General features: G+C 49.5%; 1 protein-coding gene across 1 annotated transcript in view; it reads left to right on the top strand.

Moving 5' to 3' along the window:
• LOC103773526 (voltage-dependent N-type calcium channel subunit alpha-1B-like) overlaps positions 1 to 23,255 on the top strand; it is a gene marked incomplete at its 3' end in the record, with an annotated part of 41,860 nt that overhangs the window by 16,759 nt on the left and 1,846 nt on the right. The window contains 8 exon segments of the mRNA XM_008940896.1: positions 8,227 to 8,335; positions 10,172 to 10,279; positions 11,946 to 12,058; positions 13,223 to 13,350; positions 14,759 to 14,903; positions 15,399 to 15,509; positions 20,005 to 20,248; positions 21,175 to 21,386. Coding sequence (XP_008939144.1) covers positions 8,227 to 8,335; positions 10,172 to 10,279; positions 11,946 to 12,058; positions 13,223 to 13,350; positions 14,759 to 14,903; positions 15,399 to 15,509; positions 20,005 to 20,248; positions 21,175 to 21,386 — 1,170 coding nt within the window.

Below are 23,255 nucleotides of genomic sequence, written 5' to 3'. Positions count from 1 at the left end.
TACACAGAAACCAAATGATTTTCAAGTGATCGATGGTTCCTTTGAGCATCTCTGAGTTTCCACTGACTTCAAACAAAGCTGCTGACAGCCCAGCAGGAGGTGTTGGCAGCTGGGCAGCCAGAGCTGCTCTGTGGTCACACGTGTGGACCAGAAGCACAAAGCTCCATATTTTATTTTATTTTTTCCCTAACCGGATCTTCTACAGTTAAAAAGGGAAGAAAATAAAAGAGGATAAAAAGATCCTGTGTTAAAATAGGCATTTTAAAGAAGACTTTGGGCTGATTTTCAGCGTGTGGCATTTCTGTGCCTCTGTGTGACTGTGCTCAGCTGCTGCAGCCGACTCTCCCCAGGCAGAGCCACTGCACGTGCACCTTCCCAAGGCTGTTTTTTCCCTCTCAGTTAGCTGGTATTTTGTTTAATTTGTCTCTCTTTACAGAAATCCACAGAATTTAAGTATATCTGAATGGTTTCTTTGTAAAACACAGACTCTTGGTTTATTTTTTTAACAGATATCTTTAATTTTTCCCTGTCTACTAAGAAACAAGGTGTCTGTGTATGGCTGAACCATGAGTAGATATGACTTCAAGTCAAACAGCTAAAACCTCAGCTGAACACAAGATTTCTCTGAGCTTGGAGGTGATCAGGTTCATTTTGCACGTTACCAAACACCCCCAGCCATACAGATGTAAGACCAGATCTGAATTTGTCCCATGGTGTCAGGCTGCAGCTTGGGCTGATCCTCACTCCCAGCTATAGCTGCTGATAAAACTCAACCCTCATGGGGAGGCAGTACCAGTTTGTGCTCACTCCTCCTCCTCCTCAGAACAGCATGTCTGTGGGAACAGATTGATGCTGAGCATCACCCCCCACGTGTGGGTCATGGCATCCCCCTGCCCCACCCCTGCTGGGTGCTGCCCCACCAGTGCCACTCTTGCTGTCCTCCCACAGCAGATGGGAGACCTGGGTGCAGCTCACCCAGCCACCCACCTCTCCAGGCAGAGCCAGCGTGTGGAGGGACAAGGACCCTGTGTCCTGCAGCCACAGCTCAGCCAGTGCTGACAGCAGCCAGGGCTTTGTCTCTGGGCTACTTCTGCTCCCTGCCCCTGAACCAACTGATGTTTTGCAAACCTCACTGTTTTGTCTGGCAAAAGCTCTTTTGCCCCACGTGTCCACCCTTTTTTCTTTCCATATCTATTTTCCCAGCCCTCTCTGCCAAGGTTTTGTGTGGTTTCCCCCTTGCCTTTGTGTTACCGTCTCAGTATCTGTGCACACTGTCGTTTCCTTTGGATTTTACCCTCTCTGCAGCCTCCTCAGCTGCTGTCCTTCCTTTCTGCTGTTTTCTGGTTCCCTTTTCTCAACTGTTCTCCTCGGTTGGCAGGACCAGCCTCGGTGGTTCCATGTGCATGGCTCGCTGCTTGCCCGGGGGTGCATGCAGGGGGTCCTCCAGCCCCACTGCTCAGGCACCAGGAGAGCTCTATCCTGCACTGGGGGGGAGAAAAAGGGGGGAGAAAATGAATTTCAAAACCTTTTCTACTCAGTCAGACAAAGAGAGGGAAGGAAAGCACTTTGACTTTGCTCTAATGTCTTGAGATTTGATGGCTGGTCCATTTTCAGAGGAGGGGGGTGGTGGTTTTTTCACTCTGTTTGCACTCGTGGTTTGAGACTTTGAGGCCTCTCAGACTCAGCTTGTCTGTGGTGAAGTGTCCTGGGGGTTTCAGTGCTATTCAGCAGCTGCAGTAAGGGTAGAGCAGCAGCTTTGCTGGCCCCTGGAGTCAGTCTGTCCTCCACAGCACAGCACTTTGTGTGCATCCTTAGAGGGAATGGGGGAAGGAAATGCCCACGATGCTGCTGAATCTCACTGGCACTGCAGTGCTGGAGAGGTATCTTACAGGTATCTGCAAGAGTGGGGTTGGAGGAGGGTTTTTTTGGAGTCTGAGGGGGTGAATCTTAGGAATGGTGTGGTGCTAGTGGAGGTCATATCCCAAGGCTTTCCCCACTGCCCTCAGATTTGTCTTTCTGCCTCCCTCTCTGGGAAAGGAGAAGCTGGCATCACCCTTGGGCATGTCTTCACCCAGTCCGAGTCTAGCTCCAGGTGAAGCCCTGCGTGGAGTCTGCAGGGTGATGCTGGCAGTTGGAGGATGCTCTTGACTTTATTTTGTAGCTCTGTTGGTCAAGCACAGCTTTGCACACTCTTTTTCAGAGGTGATTTATTGCAGGGATTAGGAGGGCTCTCTCTCCCTTTAGCACCTCCTGCTGTGGCTAGGGCTCATGGATATGTGATGGGAAGTGATCTTGAAGCTGAGCTGGCTCCCCGTGCCCAGCAGGGCTGCACCTCACCTTGCCCATCACCACCACCTGGGTTTTAAAATCAGGATTAAGTCCCTGAAGGTTGAACAAGAGTTTGGATGGTCCATGTGCCCAGCATTGCTACCTCTTCTGCACATCATGCATGGCTTCTGCTGGACCAGGAGCAAGACTGCCACTGCTGAAGGTAGGCTGACCCCTCCATGCAGCTGCTCCAGTTGTGTTCCAGAGACCAAACCCACATTTAGGGGCCCAAATTTAGTTCCTCTGTTGGCCCTGGGTGGGAGGAAGACCATGGCCAGGCTCTCTGAAACCAACCAAAGAGTTAAATGGGAGTTGAATAGTTACAACTAGGTCGGGGTGAATTATTCATAGGAAATAATTTATTCACCCCACTCAGCTTCCTTTCCCACCAGCAGCACTCCATTGCCCCACGTTTATTTACCTTTGGGGATTATTCCCAGGGCAGTTCTTGTCCCAGAGGCTGTACAGGAGCTGCTGATGGGCTGCTCTTCATAATCCCAATCCATCGGGGTGCCAGCTGGTTTTCCTGGCATCCATAGCCCAGTGTGCTCCTTTTCCTCCTGACGTTTGGACAAATGTAGCAGCAAATCAAATTTCCAGGGCAGATATTTCTGTTCAGTGCTTGCTTTCTGGGTCAGGCTGGGAGCCAGCAGGAGACCTTTTATCCTGGCTTTTGACACCAGGATGAATTTTCCTTCGTTTCCCCTAACACATTCCCTGCCTCTTTGGATACTGTCCAAGGAGTTTCTAAGCAGAAGATCTGCAGAAACCAAACGCTGGAAGGGCATCAATCCTGCCCCTTGTGCTTGGCACAGAGGTTTGGTTTCTCGTTAGCGATGTCTTTGTTTGTTTGCAATTAAATCACTACCAGAAGCTGAGTGCTGTCTGCACCCCTCCTGACCACACCAGTAACCAGAGCAAAAAGCCTTGCCTCCCTAACCCGGGCTGTAATCATTTCCTACCTCATTATCTGCACGGAGTTAATTAGGAGACTCTAGAGACAATATTGCAGCTCCTGTCTCCGGGGTCTTCTCCTGCAGGAGCATTAACGAGCTCCCCTTGCCCTCCCTGGCTCAAGGGATGCCTCCAAAACCACTTAATTAAAATCAGGGGCTGGAGGAGGGTTCCCCAAGTGCAGCTGGGAAATAGGGGTGGGGACTCCATCTGCTGCCCACTGCCTCTCCTCAGAGGCTCTTGGAGGAGAGCTGGAGGTGAAGGGAGGAAGAGGAGCAGCACTGGGAGTGGGGAAGCCCTTTCCTGGCAGGTCTGGGCACCTGGGAGTGATTTTTATCTTTTTTTCTTTCCCCCCCCCCCAACTCCCCAGTGATGAACTCATCTGAACACCCCTCATTTGTGGCTGACAATTCCCAGGGCACCCCAGAGTGATGGAAGCTTTTCACTAGAGCAAGGAAGCATCAGCTCCCCTGCTGTCGACATCAGTGGGATCATATGTTTTCCTTCTGGGGTCTAGAAAAATGGAAAAATGTCCAAATCAGGTTTATTTTTTCTTATCATATTTTTACACCATATTCCAAAGCATGAGGAACTGGTTAAGTGTAGCCTCGAAGCACAACTTCAGCCAGAAGAAACAGAAGAAGTGTGGGGAGATGTTAGTTTTCCTTTAAACTCCCCACAGGCTAAAGAGCTGGTTCAGGTTATTTTAACCATGTTGTTGCCTAATCTGTATGAAAAACATGGAGATTATCTGTGCTGATTAGGGATGAAAATCAAAAGTTCCTCATTAATTTTTCAAAGAGCGATTTTTAGGTCAATCAGAATATTTGAATTTGAGAAATTTTCCTGGATTTCAGTTCCTTTGAACAGGGTCCTATAGAAATGTAAATTAAATAGGTAAAACTATGAGTAGAAAGTAGCTTTGGAAGCTTTGAAATCTCTCACTCTGCACAGGTTGGAAAGGAATATTTTATATTAATGCTGTTTTATAATATTAAAAGGGAAAATGAAGGATTCCTTTTGCTTCTGGTTTCAACCTTTCAGAGGCATTTCTGGTGCTAGGAAAATGCACCAGATGATGTGCAGGGAAGTTCAGGGCTGAAAGTCCCTCTGGGAGCTCCTCAGCCTGCTGCAACAGGACAAGGGATGATGGTTTTAAACTAAAAGAGGGAGATTTGGACTAGAGAGAAGGAAGAAATGTTTGACTCTGAGGGTGGTGAGCCCCTGGCCCAGGCTGCCCAGAGAGGTGGTCACTGCCCCATCCCTGGAACCATCCCAGGTGAGGTTGGCCAGGGCTCTGAGCACCCTGCTCTAGCTGGGGATGTCCCTGTCCCTGCAGGGGGGTTGGAACTAGGTGACATTTAAAGGTCTCTTCCAACTCAAAGCATCCTGTGATTCCTCTGGGTGTCAGTGGTGGTGTGGGGACATGGTGTGAGCATGTCTCACCAAGCTGCCTTCTCCCTTGCCTCCCACATGGTGTTGGTGGGAAAGCTATTTTGAATCACAGATGAATCAGCTCCTTTCTCCCAACTTTTTTTCAGCAGGAGCTCTCCCAGAAATACAGTGCATACGTTTGAGCAACGTGTTTCCTCAATTTGTGCTTCCATGAAAGCAGCTTTCACTGGTGTCCTGAGGGATCTGGGGTGGCTTGTAGATGAAACACGTTGGGCTTTGCTGCAGCAGATTATAAGGCACTTCTGTTCCATTTAATAGCTTTTTTTTTGGCTAAGAAATGGGCAGCTGCTCTGGCCTGGTAGGTACAACTTGTAACTCACCTTGCAAAGCAAGTGCTCCTCGACTGATGGTCAACAACCTGGCTCAGGGGAGGACAAGGTGATGCACCCCAGCTTGCCACCCTGATAGAGAGGAGAGAGGGAGACATCCCACCCCAGCCAGACCAACCTCACCTCTCTTGATGTGACTGATGGAGCCAGAGGTCTCCAGCCAGGGCCTGTGAGGTGCATGAGGACCTGTGCAGCCCCCACGCTCTCTGCTGGCTGGTGGTTTGTCAGATGGGTCATTGCAATGACCTAAAGGTATCCAGGTTGACCTGTTTGACCAGCTTGCATATTGGGATGGAAAAATAAAATGCTGTAGAGCAGGCAGTGCTGAGGGTAGCCTGGGGAAGAGGGAAGGGACAGGATGGGACGTGGTCTTGGGGGGGTCTCTGCCAGGTGGCTCTTTGCAGCACTCCTACTCAGCACTTATATGTGAGTTTTGTTCTGGCAACCTTCCTGCAAGTGTATGATTACAAGTGTGCATTCCCTTGGGAGATCTCCCTCTAAATCCTTTGTCCTTAATTAAAATTTAGGAAGAATAACCTTCATCCAGCATTACTGTGGATAGCTGTGATGTGGCTTGTGTTCTGCATCCATTCCCTTCAGGAATTTGTTCTAGAAAGTCAGCTGGGGGGGCCTGGGCCATCTCACCCCCAAAAGGTTTTTTGGTGCTATTTTTTGTGAGGCTAGAGCTCTCCTGGGAGGAATTATTCCTCATCTGCTTGTTCTCCCCATCCATGCATCTTCTTTCTCTCTCCATCCCTTAACGCCCTCTCCCACTGAACTGGGATTCAGGGGGACTCTTAGTGGTCACTGTGGACTCACATGGTTATAATAATTTGGTTGTAACTTTTTGTGTGCTGGGGGCAGAAGGCTGAATTAAAATCCTGTTTCATTTGACACAAGTGAAGAGAAAAAAATTGTTGTGGCTTTGCCAGCATTTGATACTGCCATTGAATTATAAAGGGAGGAAAGTCTTGGCTTTGATTTCCCTATCCCTGAGGCTTGCCAGACATGGCAGATAACCTCTGGGCATGCTTTAATAAAGCTCTTTGAGCTTACAATGGCTCGCCTCAGACTTTAGGAGAGGGGGTAGGTTGTTACACGAGTCTCTTGTCTCTGCAGCATGCAACGAGATCTGAAGACATGTAATAAGATAAAGAAGGAGGTTTCAGCTCCTCTGAATGTCAGCTCACTTCAGAAGCAGACATTTTGCCCTGGACCAGTGCCCTGTGCCCTCTGTCAGCACTGGCACACGGTGCCAAGGTTTTCTCTTTGGCTGGTAGAAGGTACTGGGGCTGGAGTCTGTCCTCTCTCAGAGCACCCAAATGCCTAAGGCAGCTCAGCTCATGCCTCTGGGCAACTGTCTGTTGGAGATCTCTCTGAGCAGAGAGGCTGGCTCAGTGATGGAAAGGGGTCCAAGCCTTCCTTCACTAGCTTAGGGTGGAGTGTAGGAGCAGGAGTTGGGGCTGACAGTGACCCCTCTGCCCCACTCTGCCCCTCACCTCTCCTGAGACTCCAGCCAGGTCCCTGCTCTTGACTTACACCATGCTTCCTTCACCAGCAAGACCTGCCCATAACTTCCCCAGGCCAACAAGGACGGTGAGCAAGGTCACAGAAGGCTGCCCTGAGGACCCACATCTGAAGGGAGGATTGCAGCAGCAGAGCTGCATCTCTGAGACAGGCACAACCCTCAGTACCACCCGATTTAGAGCATATAGAGCCAAAGATGTGGGCTTGTCTGAGCACTCTCTGCTGGGGCAGCTCGCTGCTGCCAGCCCTTCAGATCCTTTAGCAGCACCCTGGGCTGTTGATAAACAAAAAGGAGGTTTCTGTACAGCGATAGGGATCAAAATAACAGCCTAAGCAGCTCTCAGATGTGGATGAAATTCCCTCCCAAGCATGGGGGCCCAGGCCAAGCTCACACTTGGTCTTACAGAAGTGAGTGCCCAGTTGTGTCCTTGGGTTGCCTGTAACACGAGGAGAATGGGAACACAGGGACTCGTCTGATACAGCTCTGGGCAAGGAAGTTTCTGAACAGCTTGCGAAAGGCAAGGAGCTGAGAAATCATTAGATTGCAGAAGGAGAAGAAATCTGTTGCTAAGGTTATCAGGAAGGCTGGGAGAGTGTTTCTCCCCATTTACATGCTCCACTGTTAAGGGCACCACAGCTTTCCAGAGCAATCCCGGGCACTTCACTGCCTACAAGAATGATGAATTTGCCATGTCAGAGTTGTTCCTGACTGGTGATTGGGAAGGAGTCACCACCAGGTCTGAAGATCTTGGGAGATACTGATCTTGAGGGTCTATGGCATGTTTGGGCTGAAAGAACATAACTGAGAAGGAATTATAGTCCTGTTCATGTTAATCCAGCCTCTTCCCCTATGGGCAAGGTCCAGATGGAGCTGTGTAGCTCCTTGCCTAGAAGGAACAGAGAAGACCTTCCGAGCTCCTGGGATGCCCAAAGGGAAGGGAGGTAAGAGACAGAAGCCAAGTGTTTCCAAAATGAAGGGTGTCACTCACCTTTAGCTATCAGCAGCCAGTCCCAAACTGCCCCAGCATACCTGGGCCACCCCACAGGGCTCACCAGCCTCCTTTTCTAGTGTGCTTCAGGCTGTGTGCAGCAATGCAGCATCACTTTCTGGGTGGAGTCCCATCTGTGGATGGTGGATGCCAATCCTCCATCACCTCACTCCATTCAGCAGTGCCAGATTCTGCCTGTTGCTGTTGTTCCTGTTGTAGAACCAGGATACAGGTGAAGGCAACTGATGTAGGAAAGGATGGTGGAGGTGGCTTCATGGCTTGTATCTCCTGAGCATGCTGCTGTGGCAGGGCTGATGGGTACCAGCCACAGGTCTGGAGGCTGGAGACTGTCAGAAGCTGGGGGCCAGGCTCTGAAATGGGCTGATATCATTTGAACTTTTTTTGGAAGAACTCTGTGCAGGATTGCAGTACAAATGCTGGCAAACCAACCACTTAACCCCTGACGCCACCGTCACAGCTCAGCCCTGCTCCTGAAGGGGGCTACAGGGCGAGGGTGGATTTGAGCTCAGCGCACAAAAGGTGAAGGCACGTTGGTAACCTGGTTTTCTAAGGGCTGGCAGAGGGGGAGGGAGGGGAGGGGGAGGAATCCCAGCCCACACTGACAGCCCCACGTCTCTCCCCAGCGCCTGGTGAGGATGAACATGCCGATCTCGCCGGAGGATTTAACTGTCCACTTCACCTCCACGCTGATGGCCTTGATCCGCACTGCCCTGGAGATCAAACTCGCCTCAGGTGAGAGGGACAGGAGCTCTGGCAGCTCCTGGGCTCAACCCCCGACGTTATCCTCCCCAAACCACCAAAACCCTGCCCAAGGTGGGAGTCCTGTTTTCCCATCGCCTGCCAGGAGCTCAGGGACAGAGGGGTCCTGAGCATCACTCTGCCTTTGGGGCAGCCACATCCTGGCATCCCTGTGGTTGAGAGCTTTGGCCGTGCCAGTTGGGAGCTCTCAGAGGAGAAGCCCCATGCGTGTGCTCATCGCTGTATAACAGAAACAAGAGTTTCCACACCTCTTCTCCAGGTCTTCCATTGTGAGGGAGAGCCAGCCCTTCCTCTCCAACTGCTCTCAGCTGACAGCAGAGCAGTGACTCCAAGTGTCACAAACTACATTCTGCCTTGAGATAAAATTTAATTATTTAGGTGTTTAATCAGGCATTTACGTGACTTCCTAATTAAGCATTGCAATGTAATAAAACATGCTGGCCTTTCCTCGGGGTCAGTATGCTGTTTAATCAAGCTGGCTGGGGTCAGAATCAAGCCATGACCAGGCAAAGCACTTTTATACCTAATTTAAAAGCTAACAGGAGGTAACAATGCTCTTACGAGCAAAGGGCAGGGTTAGCATGTTGTGCTTTTCCTAAGCAGTTTTAGGTCAGCCATTCAACCTCTCTCTATTAATCACCTCCCTCAAATGTTGCTTAAACTTTGTCTTTGATGCTTTGGGTAGGCAATGCTGGAAGAAGACAATATTTTGTGGTCACTGGGACTTTTCTAGGGAGTGACAGCAAGTATCAGACCCTCATTTACAGGGGTGCATTTAGGACTGACTGGGATTTTAGGGGCCAGCACCTCATTTTAGTAATAACCTGTAGATAAGGATGCTGGGAGTTTGTATTTTAGCCATTCGAACAGCCTGCCCCTTTTTTTGGCCACACACTGGGAGGGAACCAGAGAAGAGAGCTCAGCTGATAGCACTGGGTTCTTTCTTAGCTTTTTATCTGCTCTGGATTGTGAGGTTTTGACCTGTTTTGTTATGTGCTTCGTTTGAATAGGTTTCCTGTGCTACATTTAATTGAGTCTTTAGTGGGACTAACAGGCTCTCAATAAACCCTCCCTAATGAGTTTCCGTGTGGGAGTTCATACCACCGTGTAGCAGAGGACCCAGAGCCTCCTCCCATTACTTTTCTCTTCAAAAAATAATCTCTGTCACTCAGATAAACTACTTAATTGCCTGCTGTGTGGTGCATTCATCTGGGAGCTGGCCTGTTGGCTTACAGATGCTTTTATCACTTTCTGTTTGTGTATTGAGACCCTCACTTTGTCCATTTGAATAATGCAGCCGTGTTTTACCTTGTGATGCAGCTGCTGTGAGATGCTGCTGATACAGAACAGCGTCCTTACATCTCCTTGCCAAAGACTTCAGGAAGACTTGTGGCTGGAGAGGGATTGGAATCCATCAGCGTTGCTCATGGTCCAGCACCTCAGACCAGGTCCTTTGCTTCACACCTGGGAGGTGCTGGTCTTCTATTGGCACTACCCAGCACTCCAAAGGAGCAGTGAGGTAGAATAAGTCTGGGCTTAAGTCCCAGCAAGAGCAGAAGGTCAGCAGGTTGAGGTGATGATGATCCTGCTGAGGTCACACACTTCTGTCATGGAAGAGGTCACTGATTTCCCCAGAACGTCTTCTGCACTGGCTTGGTGCTCTCAAGAAATGGGAGTGGGGGAAGCTTGTCTTTATCTAGAGATTATTACTAAAATGAGGCTCTGGTCCCCCTTATGTGGGATGTGCTGACAGGAGAAGGATTGTTGCTATTCTTCATGTGTCCCTTTCTCTCCCCTCCCTTTCTGCAGGGGGTGTTAAACAGCACCAGTGTGATGCTGAGTTGAGAAAGGAGATCTCGCTGGTTTGGCCCAACCTGTCCCAGAAGACTCTGGATTTGCTGGTGCCTCCTCACAAACGTAAGTGGTTCATGGTGAGGGGACTGGAGCATCTCTGTGACCAGGACAGGCTGAGAGGCCTGGGCCTGTTTAGTCTGGAGAAGAGAAGCCTGAGAGGGGATCTGATCAATGCTGATCAGATATCTAGAGGGCAAGAGACTGGGGCCAGATTCTTGTCAGTGGTGCCCAGTGACAGGACAAGGGGCAATGGACACAAACTGGAACCCCAGAAGCTCCCTCTGAACACAAGGAAAAAGTTCTTTTCTGCTGCCCAGAGAGGCTGTGGAGTCTTCTCTGGAGAGATTCCCACCTGGGAATCTCTCCAGAAACCCACCTGGACGTGATCCTGGGCACCCTGCTGTGGGTGAGCTGCTGGAGCAGAGGGTTGGACGAGATGATCTCCAGAGGTCCCTTCCAACCCCACCACGCTGGGGTTCTGGGATCAGCAAGTACCAAACCCATCCTGGCCACCTAAGAAGCCCTGAGTAGGTTTGTCCCCCCTTGCCTGATCTGTCCTTAGCCCCATCGAGGTACATGGTCATCTAGAGGATGCAGCAAAGGAACTAAGCATAGTACAGGTTCTGGGTATGCTCTCTGCAGGGTTCACAGCCAGCACCTTCATGCCATGGTCATGTAAGGAGCAGGGGAGCTGAGGTCACATCTAGGCATGTATTTCATGATGTTACAGTAGGTTTCCTGTACTTAGAACACCACCATGACCTGTGCCCAGAAGGGACCAATGCCCTGTGTTGTCTCTTCCCAAGCTTCTTCACGGTTTTATCTGCCTCCTGCCTGGGCTGTTCAGGATGGGAGAGTAATTTCTTCCATCTGAGCTTTATTAAAACAGGAGAAGAATATTTAAATTTGCTGAGACCTTACAGAATCAGAAGTGAGGTATTTTGGAGCTAAAGGCCTTTGTGTTATTTGATGATGTCCTGGGCAAACGTGCTGAGAAAATGGGAAGTTTGCTGTTATCTGGATTGGCCCAGACAAGAGTTCTGGATTCCTAATTAATAAGAAACAGTGTAGAGCAATAAAGGCATTGGTAATTAAGAAAAACTTAATCTGAGGAGGTGTAAATCAGTGACTGCTTAAGTCTTTTCCTCCCCTCTTCTTTTGATGCCTAAATATTTGCTGCTTCACCTCTTTGCTCTATGTTCAGTGCTCAATTGCCATGCAGGAAAGGGCTGTGAGGATGAAAAAAAGACATCTGGAAAAATGAAATACTCTTTAAATGTATATTAGCCCATTATGACCCATTTGACTGTAATTCAAAGAAACAGGAATAAGGCTTTTTTATCGATGAAAAGCTGGCTGTGGATCTGGTATTAATTTAGCAATTCTTCTGCTGGCAGTGCTTGTAATGCCACAGAGTTTTCCTGCCTGTATTTTTTCTCCATAGCCTGTCAAAATGTTTGCCACAGGGAGCTGGAGCTGGAGGCCATCCTCCTCAGATGTGAAAGGCAAAGATCTGAAGAGATCTGTTATCACATTTTCTTGGTGTCTTTTCTTCACTTTTTTGTATCTGTTTCGCCTCGTTACTCTGATGTCGCCTCTTCTTTCTCCTTATTTTTTCACATCCATTTGTTGTTATTTCTTGTGCTGTTTGAGCTAATCTTCTCTTCCCTTAATCCCTTCCAATTCCTCACCCAAATGCTCCTGCTGCCTTTTCCCCCTCCCCTGACAGCTGATGAGATGACAGTGGGGAAGGTCTACGCAGCGCTCATGATATTCGACTTCTACAAGCAGAATAAGAACAGCAGGGAACAAGTCCACCAGCCACCCGGGGGCCTGTGCCAGGTATTCAGCCAACAGGTCCTTCCCCATCCTCCCTCTTGGGGAACCTCTTCTCCAGCCTTGGGCATCTCCCACAAGAGTCCCTGGCACATTTCATCCAAAAATTCTGGATGCTTCTCTAGGCAGGCTTTGAAAATGCTGTCTCAAAAATAGAAACCTCTCCTGAAAGTCTCTCTTTCAAAGCAAATGAAACATAAAGTTGGTGTAGTTGCCTTTTCCAGTAGGTCTGGAAAGATCTTTTCTAGTGATATTTGGCAGCCTAAGTCCTGTTTGCAGAAATGGCCTAGCGGTGAAGGAACACCAGAAGATTTCTTTGGGACACTAAAGGACTATTGAAAGCTGGTGATGGTTTGGGTATAAAGCGTTTAAGTTCATTTTGAAAATGGGAATTATTCAAAATCATTTTGGCTCTAATACATTTGAAGATCTTTGCAATTTTAAAAAAAAAGTATTTCTATGTAACTGGCTTGGGACTGAAGCTCCAGTGGTTTCTGATAAGACTCATAGCTGGGGTTGGGCTCTTCTCCCAGGTAACAAGCAATAGGACAGGAGGAAACAACCTTAAGTTGTGCCAGGGGAGGTTTAGGTTGGGTATTAGGAAAAATGTCTCCCTCCAAAACGGTGGACAAGGCCTGGAAGAGGTTGCCCAGGGCAGTGGTGGAGTCCCCATCCCTGGAGGGGTTTCCAAGCCGTGGAGATGTGGTGCTGAGGGACACGGGGCAGTGGGGACCTGGACGTGCTGGGTTACGGTTGGACTTGATGATCTTAAAGGTCTTTTCCAAACAAAATTATTCTATCATCCTGTGAATACCTGTTGATTTCAGGATGATCATCCAGCAGATCTCCAGCATGGTCGGTCTGTCTGTCTCACAGATGGGAGGCTACAGCAGACCCGGTGTCACCATGAGCCATGGGCTGCACAGCCCCTTTGGTCACTCCACGGCACTCTGGTGACCAGGGGAATTGCAGCACAACTTTGCCTTGTGCAAAGCTGAGGGTAGAAAGTCTCCTTCAGAGCCTGGTAGATATGGGAAGGCAGAGATGTGCTTCCTGCTGGGCTGATCTCTCAGGGCAGCAAAGTGGACATTTTATTAACTTGGAGAAGCACTGTAGCTCACCCTCTCCACGCACAGCTCTGCTCTGACAACCTCTCCTTGTGCTTCGCAGCCTGGGCCAGTGTCCCTCTTCCACCCCCTGAAGGCCACCCTGGAGCAGACCCAGCCAGCACCGTTCAGCAACGCCAAGGCCTTCCTCCGCCAGAAGAGCTCGGCATCGCTCAACAACGGCGGCGCCCTGTGAGTACCCCTGACCCCCCCATCGAGGCTCTGCCCAGAGCAGGGGCACAGGGGGGGAGAGGATGAGAAGAAATGGCCTCAAGTTGCACCAGGGGAGGTTTGGATTGGATAGTAGGAAGAATTTCTTCACTGAGAGAGGGGGGTGGAACGAGAGAGTGGTGTGGCACTGGAACAGGCTGCCCAGGGAGGTGGTGGAGTCACCATCCCTGGAGGGGTTCAGAAATGAGCAGATGCAGCACTTGAGGCTGTGGTCTGGTGGTTAGGGAGATGTTGGGGTGAAGGTTGGACTGGATGATCCTAGAGGCCCTTTCCAACCATAGTGATTCTATGATGCCCCAACCCTGACCACTGCTGGTTCAGGTGCTCCAGAGATGGGGCAGCACAGCTGGTGGCACCAAGACCAGCAGCCTCTTCATACTACAGCTGGGACAATTTCCCACCAGTGGAAATATCAAAATGCTTTTATGTGGCTCTGCTTCCCACTGCTGCCTCCGGTGCAGTTATCCACATAGTGGTAACATGGGGTTCTCCAGAGCTTCACATTTTCTTAATAGTCTCCTCTAAATCTTAGATGGAGAGCTTGCCATTGTGGCTACTTCTGAGTGTGAGTTTACTTACAGGAATTTGGGATCATTGCATGACCACTGAACAAACCCTGACCCACCAACCACCACTGCGTTGAGTTCTTGGGAGTCAAAATATCCTTGGGAACAAAGTCATCCCTTGAGCTCATTACACTTCATAACAGCAAGAACTTCCTGAGATTTTTCCAGGAAAGAATCTGGCTCTTTCTCCTTGGGTAAAATAATACCTCCACAGAGAGCTTACCACAGACTTACAGTAACAGTGATCCCTAATCAATTCTCCATTTCCTGCTCTTCTTCAGATGACTTTCCTCTGGGTCAGAAGCCTTATGGTTTTTTTAGTGAGACATATAAAGTTTAAATGTCTCAAATAACCCCGATGGGGAAACCAACATTCAGACTCAACAGTGAAACCCAGGGTCACCTGCACTGCTGCACGTTCAGCCAGCACACTTTAGCATGGCCACAGATATGTTTGACCAATATTTAATTAGTCTTGCACACATAATTTGCCTGAACTCCAAAATTCTTCATTCTTCTTCACTGGAACTTAAGGTGCCCGAGTTATTTGCCTTGGTTACTGAAAAAAAAAATGTAATGGCTGGTTTGATTTCCTTGTTGCTCCTGGATCTTCAGGCTGTATAAGAAGTGGCCCTGATGAATTCCAGGGGACCTTGTAGCTTCACCAGTAGCTGTGCCCATCCTGCAAGTGGTTTTATGAGTGAAACCTTGGAGGGTATCCAAGTGCTTTACCTTCATCTCGTGAAGTCAGCAAAACCTCTTGGCAGAAGAGTTTAGCTTTTTTCCTCTTTTCCTTCTGACAGACCAGCCCCAGAGGGGGGGATCAAAGAGTCCAGTTCCTGGGGGACCCAACGCACCCAGGATGTGTTTTATGAAACCAGGACACCAGCTTTTGAACGAGGCCACTCAGAAGAAATCCCCATCGAACGGGTGAGCAGAGGGGTGAAGGTGTGAAGACAGGGTGAGGTGCAGTAGACAGTAGATGTGTCCCTTGAGACAAGCATTGTTCTGTCTCCTACAAATCCAAGTTTGCCTGAACACTGTGGAGAAAAAACCAAATCTGGTAACTTCTGCAGCCTGATAGCTGTACATGTGGGCACAGTTTTCATGGAATTTTGTGTCTGCTGCACTATGTTCTTAAGGTTTTCTCTTCCTGTAGTCCCATGGTCCCAATCCCATGGTCATCAGTGTACCAACTCAGATGAGAGGTTTCACAGGTCACAGTTGGGGCTTATTGCTGGTGGAAGAGGTTGGCCCCACGTTGTCCTCATTGAAGACAGCACTGTAGAGAGAATAACCTGGGCACTCCACAGCTCTTAGTTTCCTCTCTGTCTCATACCAGCGTCTCTTCACAGATCAAACTTAGTAGAAGCCTGCTCAGATGATGGCTTCAAAGCTGATGTTCATGTTCTTGCTACCAAACCCCTTTCTTGCTTTGATCAGGTGGTAGAAATGAGGGAAATCAGCCCCACACTTGCCAATGGAGAGCACCAACCAGGCCTGGAGAGCCAGGGGCGGGCGGCTTCCATGCCACGCCTGGCTGCTGAAACTCAGGTGAGCAAGGGAGACTTTCCTGGTGGCGGGAGACTGAGAGTGGGCCAGGAACTCAGTATCTCCTCTCTGCTTGCCGTGTTGTTAGAGGTTGCTTGTGAATATTTGTTTGAAAAGATGAACCTGGAGACTGGTAGCCAGCCTTTGTGCTTGGGTGGCAGTTATTCGTGTGTAGACATAGCACTGTCCCACACTTGACTCATCCCTGGTTGCAGCAAAAAGCAACCCAGAGAAGTCCCTCTGTCTGGCTAGCTAACGAGTGGCAACCTGCCCAAGAGTGGCTGTTCTGGTTAACTGGGGGCAGTCCTGCTTGCCAGCCTGTGTTCCTGAAAGGCACGATTCCCATTGACAGTTGTGTGCCACGTATCCAGACAGTCAAGGCACACTCCTGTGCCCCACCTGTGGAGAGAGCTGCTGATGTGCTGTGGGGCTCTTTGATGAAGGTGGTAGGTACAGGAAACACCAGGGAGCCTGTCCCTGGGAGGCTGTGTTGAGCCACCCACATTCTCCCTGTGTTTTATTTTTTTTTTTTTCTACAGTATTTAGCACATATTTTGTTGTGATTCTGGTCAGGAAAATATTGTTGAGGATTTTTTCCCCTTTATTGACTTCTTGTAAAAATATCTCATCACTTAGGGTTGAATTTTACAGCACCTTGTGGACAACACTTAGTGTGTAGAACGTTGTGATTTTCACAGATCATTTTTGGGCATTCCATGTGTTTGTTGCTAGCTTGTTGTCCCAGAAGCTCCTCAGCCACCGTCCTGCCTCCTGTGTGTCAGAGCATCTTACCACTTGTGTTTCTCTCACTCAAAGGGTCTGATTCAGACAGTCAGGAGTGAGCAGCCTGTGGCTGTGGGTCTTTCCATTGCTCTCCACTGATAGGACAAGGGGAAATGGCCTCATGTTGCATGAGGGGAGGTTTAGGTTGGCCATGAGGAAAAATTTCTTCCCTAGAAGGCTTGTCAAGGTCTGGAAGAGGCTGCCCAGGGCACTGGTGGAGTCCCCATATCTGGAGGGATTGAAAAGCTGTGGAGATGTGGCACTGAGGGACATGGTTAAGTAGTGACCTGGCAGTGCTGGGATAAAGGTTGGACCCAATGATCTTTAAGGTCTCTTCCAACCAGAATAATTCCATGGTTCTCCTGGGGGCTGTTTCCCTTGCTCTCCATGGGAAGCAGAACATGAAGGGGATGTGCTGCACCCTAAACTAAAACCCTGTGCATTGCATAGGCAGCAATGGCTCCAACAGACACAATCCTTGTGCCAACGTGCTCGGGTTGGCACTCTCTACACTTCTTTGGCCAGCAAATTTCTTAGGTGACTTCAGAAACCACAGTCTCTGTATGAGAGCTGGGATTCTCTGCCTTAGCAGCAGCACTACTCAACATGCTTAATAAAAGAATCCGAGCCCAAGCAAACCCATACTCCCTCCCTTCCCCCTTCCCAGAACAAAGTTGGCCTTTATTCCAGACCACAAGTAGCATCTCTCCTCCCGGGGTGGTGGGGTTGGCAGCAGTGATGCCAGCAGCACAAGCCTTGCCTTGGGAGACTCCTCTCTGCTGCAGTCAGAGGTCTGCAGAAGCGAGGGTCTCCTGCAGAAGCACGGGATGTGTTCCCAGGGCAGAGCTGCCCCTCCTGAAGGCTGGCTGACCTCGTCATGAATCAGGCCCGTGATACCCGAGTGGATCTAACCTCACTTCAAAATGCAATGTTTTAGTGGTTGTAGCTTCAGCTGAATAACTGATGTACTTTCTGTGTGTGTCTTCCCCCCTCCATGCCCTCTACCTTCTCCCCTATGTGCTCCTGCTCCCCCTCCAAAAAATCTGAGTTTTTTATAACTCCTATTTGCAATGTTTTCATTTTCTGGCTGTCTCCCTTTCTGTTTGCCTGTCATTCCTCTGTCTTTTTATGTTCCATCTTTAAAAAAAAACCAAAACAATCTTCCTCTGCTTTCAATCTCACCTCCTCCCTCTCTCCCCACCCCTCCCCTCCCTTGTCTTCATGGTGTCTGCTGCACATCTGCCGTGATGTCTGACAATGGCTGTACTGTGGGGCTGCTTCAAATAATGTCTCTCATCTTGTCCGAATTGTTTGCAGAGGAGCAAAGCACGGTCACCTGGGAGTTACCTAGCAGTATGTAGTCTGCACTAAGTTGTCTCCTATTAAATTCCTGTTAAGAAATAATTAACCTTCCTTAACCCTCTGACTTTTTCTTCCCCCCTTCCCATCTGGAGCCCAACGTTGCACCGGCGCAGCCGCGCTCTCCCTCCACTTCCCAACTGCACGCCGCACGCTGGGGGAGCAGGGGTTGGTTGTTGGTTTGATTTGCTGCTTTATTTGTTTTCTCTATGCCTTGTTGCACAGGAATTTAGGAAGTGAAAGCAACCGCTTTGGTAATGAAGAAGCAATTAGTAACTCTCTGAAGGGCTGTGGTAAAGTCCCCCGAGGCTGTGCATGTCCCGTTAACGCAGCGAGAGCATTGGCAGGATTTATGGAGAGGGTGTTCATTGCTTTGCCACTTCCCATTAGTGTCAGTGGGGACTTCTGGCCCTGGAACAAGCACAGAATCAGGCCCAAAGTCCAAAGAGAAATGCTCATTTCTGATCTATTTGGCTGGTTTTTTGGTGGGAAATTTCTGTTGTATTCTTCCTAGCAGCTCTTGGAAATCTGGATAAGTGTTTTTAGTGGGAAGTATTTTCACTTGTTTGCCCATCAGACCAAGCCAGTGGACAGACATCCCTGCCACCCTCCAACTTCAGGCTCCCCTGTAAGCAAGGAGGACACACATGGAGCTCCTCAGTGTAATTTCTTGGGCACACAGCAAGGGCCACAGGAGGAGACCAATACAGCACAGCGTGGTCCTGCTAACTGAGCTGGTGCAGACCTGGGGATGCACTGATGCTGCAGGCTCTGCTCTGCTCCCTGACCCCAGCAGTCTTCCTCATGCCTCCAACAAACCTTCCAACTCTGACACTCCAGGGGGAAGCACCAAAAATTTGGGTAACTGCCTAGCAAGAGAGCAAGCCCCAAACAAAAATTCAACCCAGACTGTACCTTCGTCTGCAAGGTAATCCACCCGTGGCAGCCTGCTGGGAAGGAGAGCAGTTCTTTCTACTCAGAGTAATGAGCAGAACTGTGAAAAAAAATGGCTTTGAATTGTGCAAATATCACAGGGCAGCAGAGATCAGAGTTTTGGGATAAGCAAACAAAATAGCATAGACAGTAAAAATAATACAAGGCTCTTTGGAAAGGTTACAGTTGAACAAAGTAAATGTTGCGTGAGAACTGTCGTTGGAGGCACATATTGGATTGTGAATTCAAACAAGTGGAAGAGCTGAGGACATCCTGAGCTCCTTCCTCATCAGGCTGGACTGACACGCTCCAAGGTCTTTCCTCTGCCACGCAGCTTTGATGCAGTGGTAGACCCAGGGAAACCTCTTGAGGATGGATGGATGGATGGATGGATGGATGGATGGATGGATGGATGGATGCCCTGTTCCCACCACAGAGCCAGCTGGAGGCCAGCAGAGTGAAAGGGAAGGACACATGGGAACTGTCCCTGTTTTCTGAGTTTTATCCCTGGTGACTGGCAGCAGGGAAGGGCAGGGCTGTGAGAATAACTGTCCTGCAGTCCACTTTTTTCTGTGTCTGCAGAACATCTTTGTAAGTTTTTGAACCTAAAGGGAAGTGAGGAGAGTCTGAAGCTGCCACTGGGATGGGGACAGGGTCCAGCAAAGCCCATTGGAGGCTGTGTTATGCACTCAGTGTCCAGATGTATGGCCACAAATTACTTGAAAACTGCAATAACAAAACCAAGTAGTCATTTTTGGAGGTGTCCTTGGTAGAGCTACAGGGCATACATGCCGTCCTGCTCGTCCCAGCCATAAGGGCTTAAGGATGGTGGGGCAAGAGAGGTTTAAATGTTTGTCAGGGGTCATCTTCAATAGCAGGGAGACAGAAGAGTTTTCTGGGTGGCTTGGCCTGTACCTTGCCCACATATTCCTGATTTTTCTCCCTCCCCGTGTGATACCCAGCAACGCTTTCATGCTTTCCTCTTTGGATTTGCTTTGAGATGCCCACGTGCCCTGAAGCAGCTTTGGGTGAAGCTAGTCTTGGAGAATTCTCTTTGTGAGATGCTTGGCTGTTGTGCTGCCCGATGCCCCTGCTTAGCCCACTCGTGGCTCCTGTGAGCTGTGCTTGGTGTGAAGTGCTGCGCCTCGCTCTGCGCCCGTGCTCCCTGTGGATTGGCACTCTGCTAAAAGTAAAGCCCATCCCAGCCAACGGAGATCACATTTGCTCCTCCAATTTCGCACTCGATCTCCCATTCCACAAGTCCTTCTGCCCATTCCAGTGATATCAAATTAACCATCTTTCTCCTTCCCCTCCTCGCCCCTTTCTCCTCCCGTACAACCCTGCCGGTGGTGGGCACCGAGCCGCGGAGCACGGCGCAGCTCCTGCCCTCACCCTGCTCCGTGTCCCTCCCTCTGCCTTGCAGCCCATCCCGGACACGAGCCCCATGAAACGCTCTGTCTCCACGCTGGCCCCACAGCGGCCCCACGCCACCCACCTCTACGAGTACTCCTTGGAGCGCATGCCGCCGGAGCACGGGCACCACCACCACCACCACCGCTGCCACCGGCGGAAAGAGAAGAAGCAGAAGTCCTTGGACAGGGCCTCCCATCAGCTGGCCGATGGAGAAGCTGGTAAGTGCTGTGCAAAATAAAAGGGGTTTGGCCCTTGTCCTCCTCTTTCCAGGATGCGCAGGAGTCACCTGAGGTGGTTTGGAGTCCCACCTGCACGGAAGGAGCTCCCTGCCCTGTTGGAGGGCAGGCACGGACTTTGTGACTCTATGAGAGTTATAACAAAGACCTTTATTTTAGCTACAAGCCTTAGTATACAAAGCTGTCCACATGCCCTGCTCCCCGAGCTAATTGGCTACAAGCGATTGTCCATGTCCTTAAGCTTTTCTTGCGATTCGTTCTTCAGATGCCACCATGCGCCTTGTTGTTTTTCTCTTGTTCCCTTCTCATCTCAGCTCTCTGCATTCCTTCTCCTTCCTATCTCTTGCTTCACTGCCTTGTTTCTCTGTTTGTCAGTGTTGAAGGTGGTTGTGGTTTGAGGCTTGGAATGGGGGCGTGACCTTCCAGCAACTGGGAGGACCCCGGGTGGGGGTGAAACCATTGTATTCCCTCCCCTTCCCACACACACTCTGATAAGAGGCAGGGAGTGGGTGCTCACTTCAATCCTGCCCTGCATCTCCGCGAGGGAAGTTGTCCTTTCACTCCGTGGGACCTTGGAGCCATTTCTGAGGGTTTTGTATATTTTATTTTTTTGTATTTTTCCCCTAATCTTTGTATATATTATTTTCCTTACCTCCCTTTTTTCGTTTTCTGTTCCTTGTTAAACAATACACTTCATTTTTTTTTTCCAAAGTGTCTCTCTCTCAGGGGCGGGGGGAAGAGGTGAGTACATAGTTCTGTTCCGTGTGGGTCCTGCCCTGAACCCCTTTTTACACGGAACCAGGACAAAGGTTGTTCCAAGTCACTCTCAGGCCTAGTTAGGCTAACTCGAGACGATGTCCAGCCTCAACCATAAAATCCTCCACACTGCCCCACATCAGAGTTCCTCCTGTGTCGGTGACCCCCAACTAATGTTATTCTTTCAGTGGCCCAGCCTGGTGAGTCTTCTTCCAAGGACAAGAAGCAGGAGCGTGGCCGGTCCCAGGAGAGGAAGCAACACTCCTCCTCCTCCTCCGAAAAGCAGCGCTTCTACTCCTGCGACCGCTACGGCAGCCGGGACCGTTCTCAGGCCAAGTCTGCTGATCAGAGCAGGCCCACGTCACCCAACGGAGGGCCAGAGCAAGGTCCACACAGACAGGTGAGGAGACACAGGGTGGGAAAAGAGCCCTAAGGTTTTCCAGGGCTGTATGTGCATTTTCCATGTTTTGCTTAAGACAAAGAAAACAGAATGGGGGAGGGAGGACAGGCAGGAGGAGATGAAGCCATTGAGGTTCTGCTTGGTGTTTCACATCCAAAACAAGGATGGGAATGTCACTTGATGGCTTTTTAGTAGCCACCTACAGAGTGAGTGACTCGAGGCATCTTGCAGAGACCCCACTGCTAAGGAGACCCTTGCTCATAGTTTCAGCAGAGCTGCCTGGGAGACCTGAGAACTGGCAGCTCGTGATGCTGGTGGAGCAAGAGTATCTGAGCCCAGGTAGTGTGGTGTTGGGACCTGGGCAATGGAACTGAGCTGTTCCCCTGACAGCTGTGTTCATGCAGCACCTGCTGCTGCCCCGTGCCCAAACCTCTGGTGGTTGCCAGAGAAATTCTTGTCCCTGCAGTACAAGCCAAAGCAAAACAGTGTAGGGAGCCCGGGCAGCCAGAGCTGTGAGCTCAGCAGGGTTTGCTCACCTTAGCAGCATTTTCCAGCTGCTGTTGTGTAGGCTTCAGAGCTCTCCTCTCTTCAGAACAGGTTAATCTTCTGAAAATTGAGGAAAAAGTCCTTTTTCCCTAGTGTCAAATCAATCTTCAAATGTGCTCTCTAGATAGGAGGAGAAGTCGCAGTAAGGGAGAGGAGGAATGTGGGAGAAGCCAAGACCTGGGTGGAAGGGGAGAGAGCTCAACCCTGGGCCAGCATGATCCCTGCAGGCATCTCCAAGTAATGCCCAGCCACTGTGCTGAGAGGGAGGCTCCAGTTCAGCTCCAGTACCTCCCTAAATCTGCAGCTGGCTGTCTTTCCTATGTCTGGTCACTGCCATCTCTGACTGGCCTTCATCTGATCTTCCAGATGAGTTTTAATTTCTATTTCTTCACTTCTCCCTCTGGTTTGAGAGGCAGGGAGATGGCACTGATTTTTGATGGGATGCTTCATGCTCAGTTTGCCAGAACTTAAAGTATCACATATGTTTTAATTAAAAAAATGAAACCATCCCACAGTTCATGGACACTCAGCATCAGAGCATCAACTGCCCTTTAGAAACCTGTTCCCTTGGCTCCAGTGAAGGCCCCCACATCCCACTGGGGTTCAGTGAGGCAGGGAGGAGAAAGCCTGTTGTTTCAGAGCCCATGTATTTTACCCACTTATATGTTACCTATTTTGAGTGGAGCTGCTCATACATCCCCTGCTTCCCCTGGGAAAAAAAAAGAAAACAGATTAAAACCAACAGCCAAGCCAGCACATCACTTCTGTCCCAATGAACTGAAGGCTTTTTGTCTTAATATAAGTGTCTGCAAGAAGCTCTGCCAGTCCATTGCCTGTGTTATTTTGGCTCCATAATAAGGTGCTTTTTAATTCTCAAGTATTTTCTTTGTTGGTCTGTCCCTGTCCTTGGGAGATGCAGCTTTTCCCAGGAGCCCTGGCCCAGCAAGTCCCTGGAGGCCTCTGCTCATGCCAAAAAGAGATGCTGGCTTGAGCTTCACCTTGCCAACAAGGTGGCTCTGTTCCAGCTAGAGCCAAGACAAAAATCAGGACAGGTTTGGTTCAAAAAGAAGATCTCTGGAAGTTCTGTTTTAATGCAAAGCCAGGAGATAAGAAAACCTAGCCATGAACATTTCATTTTGGGTCAACTCACAGGGTTTTCTTTGACCCATGTAGCAACATTGTGCATCTTTGGTGAATTATTTCACTGTTTCCTTTTCAATGCAGGTGACTTGCTAAATATAAATCCCATTTCATGATGAATTTGGGAAAGGAATATTTTAAGATGAGATGAAACTTCTTGGAATTTCTTGGAATTTCAAAATG

This window comes from Merops nubicus, unplaced genomic scaffold, assembly GCF_000691845.1.
Source record: "Merops nubicus isolate BGI_N331 unplaced genomic scaffold, ASM69184v1 scaffold12415, whole genome shotgun sequence".
In the NCBI taxonomy this organism is placed as follows: Eukaryota; Metazoa; Chordata; class Aves; order Coraciiformes; family Meropidae; genus Merops; species Merops nubicus.
The sequence above is the reverse complement of the archived record's forward strand: the minus strand, read 5'-3'. Positions and strand labels throughout refer to the sequence as shown.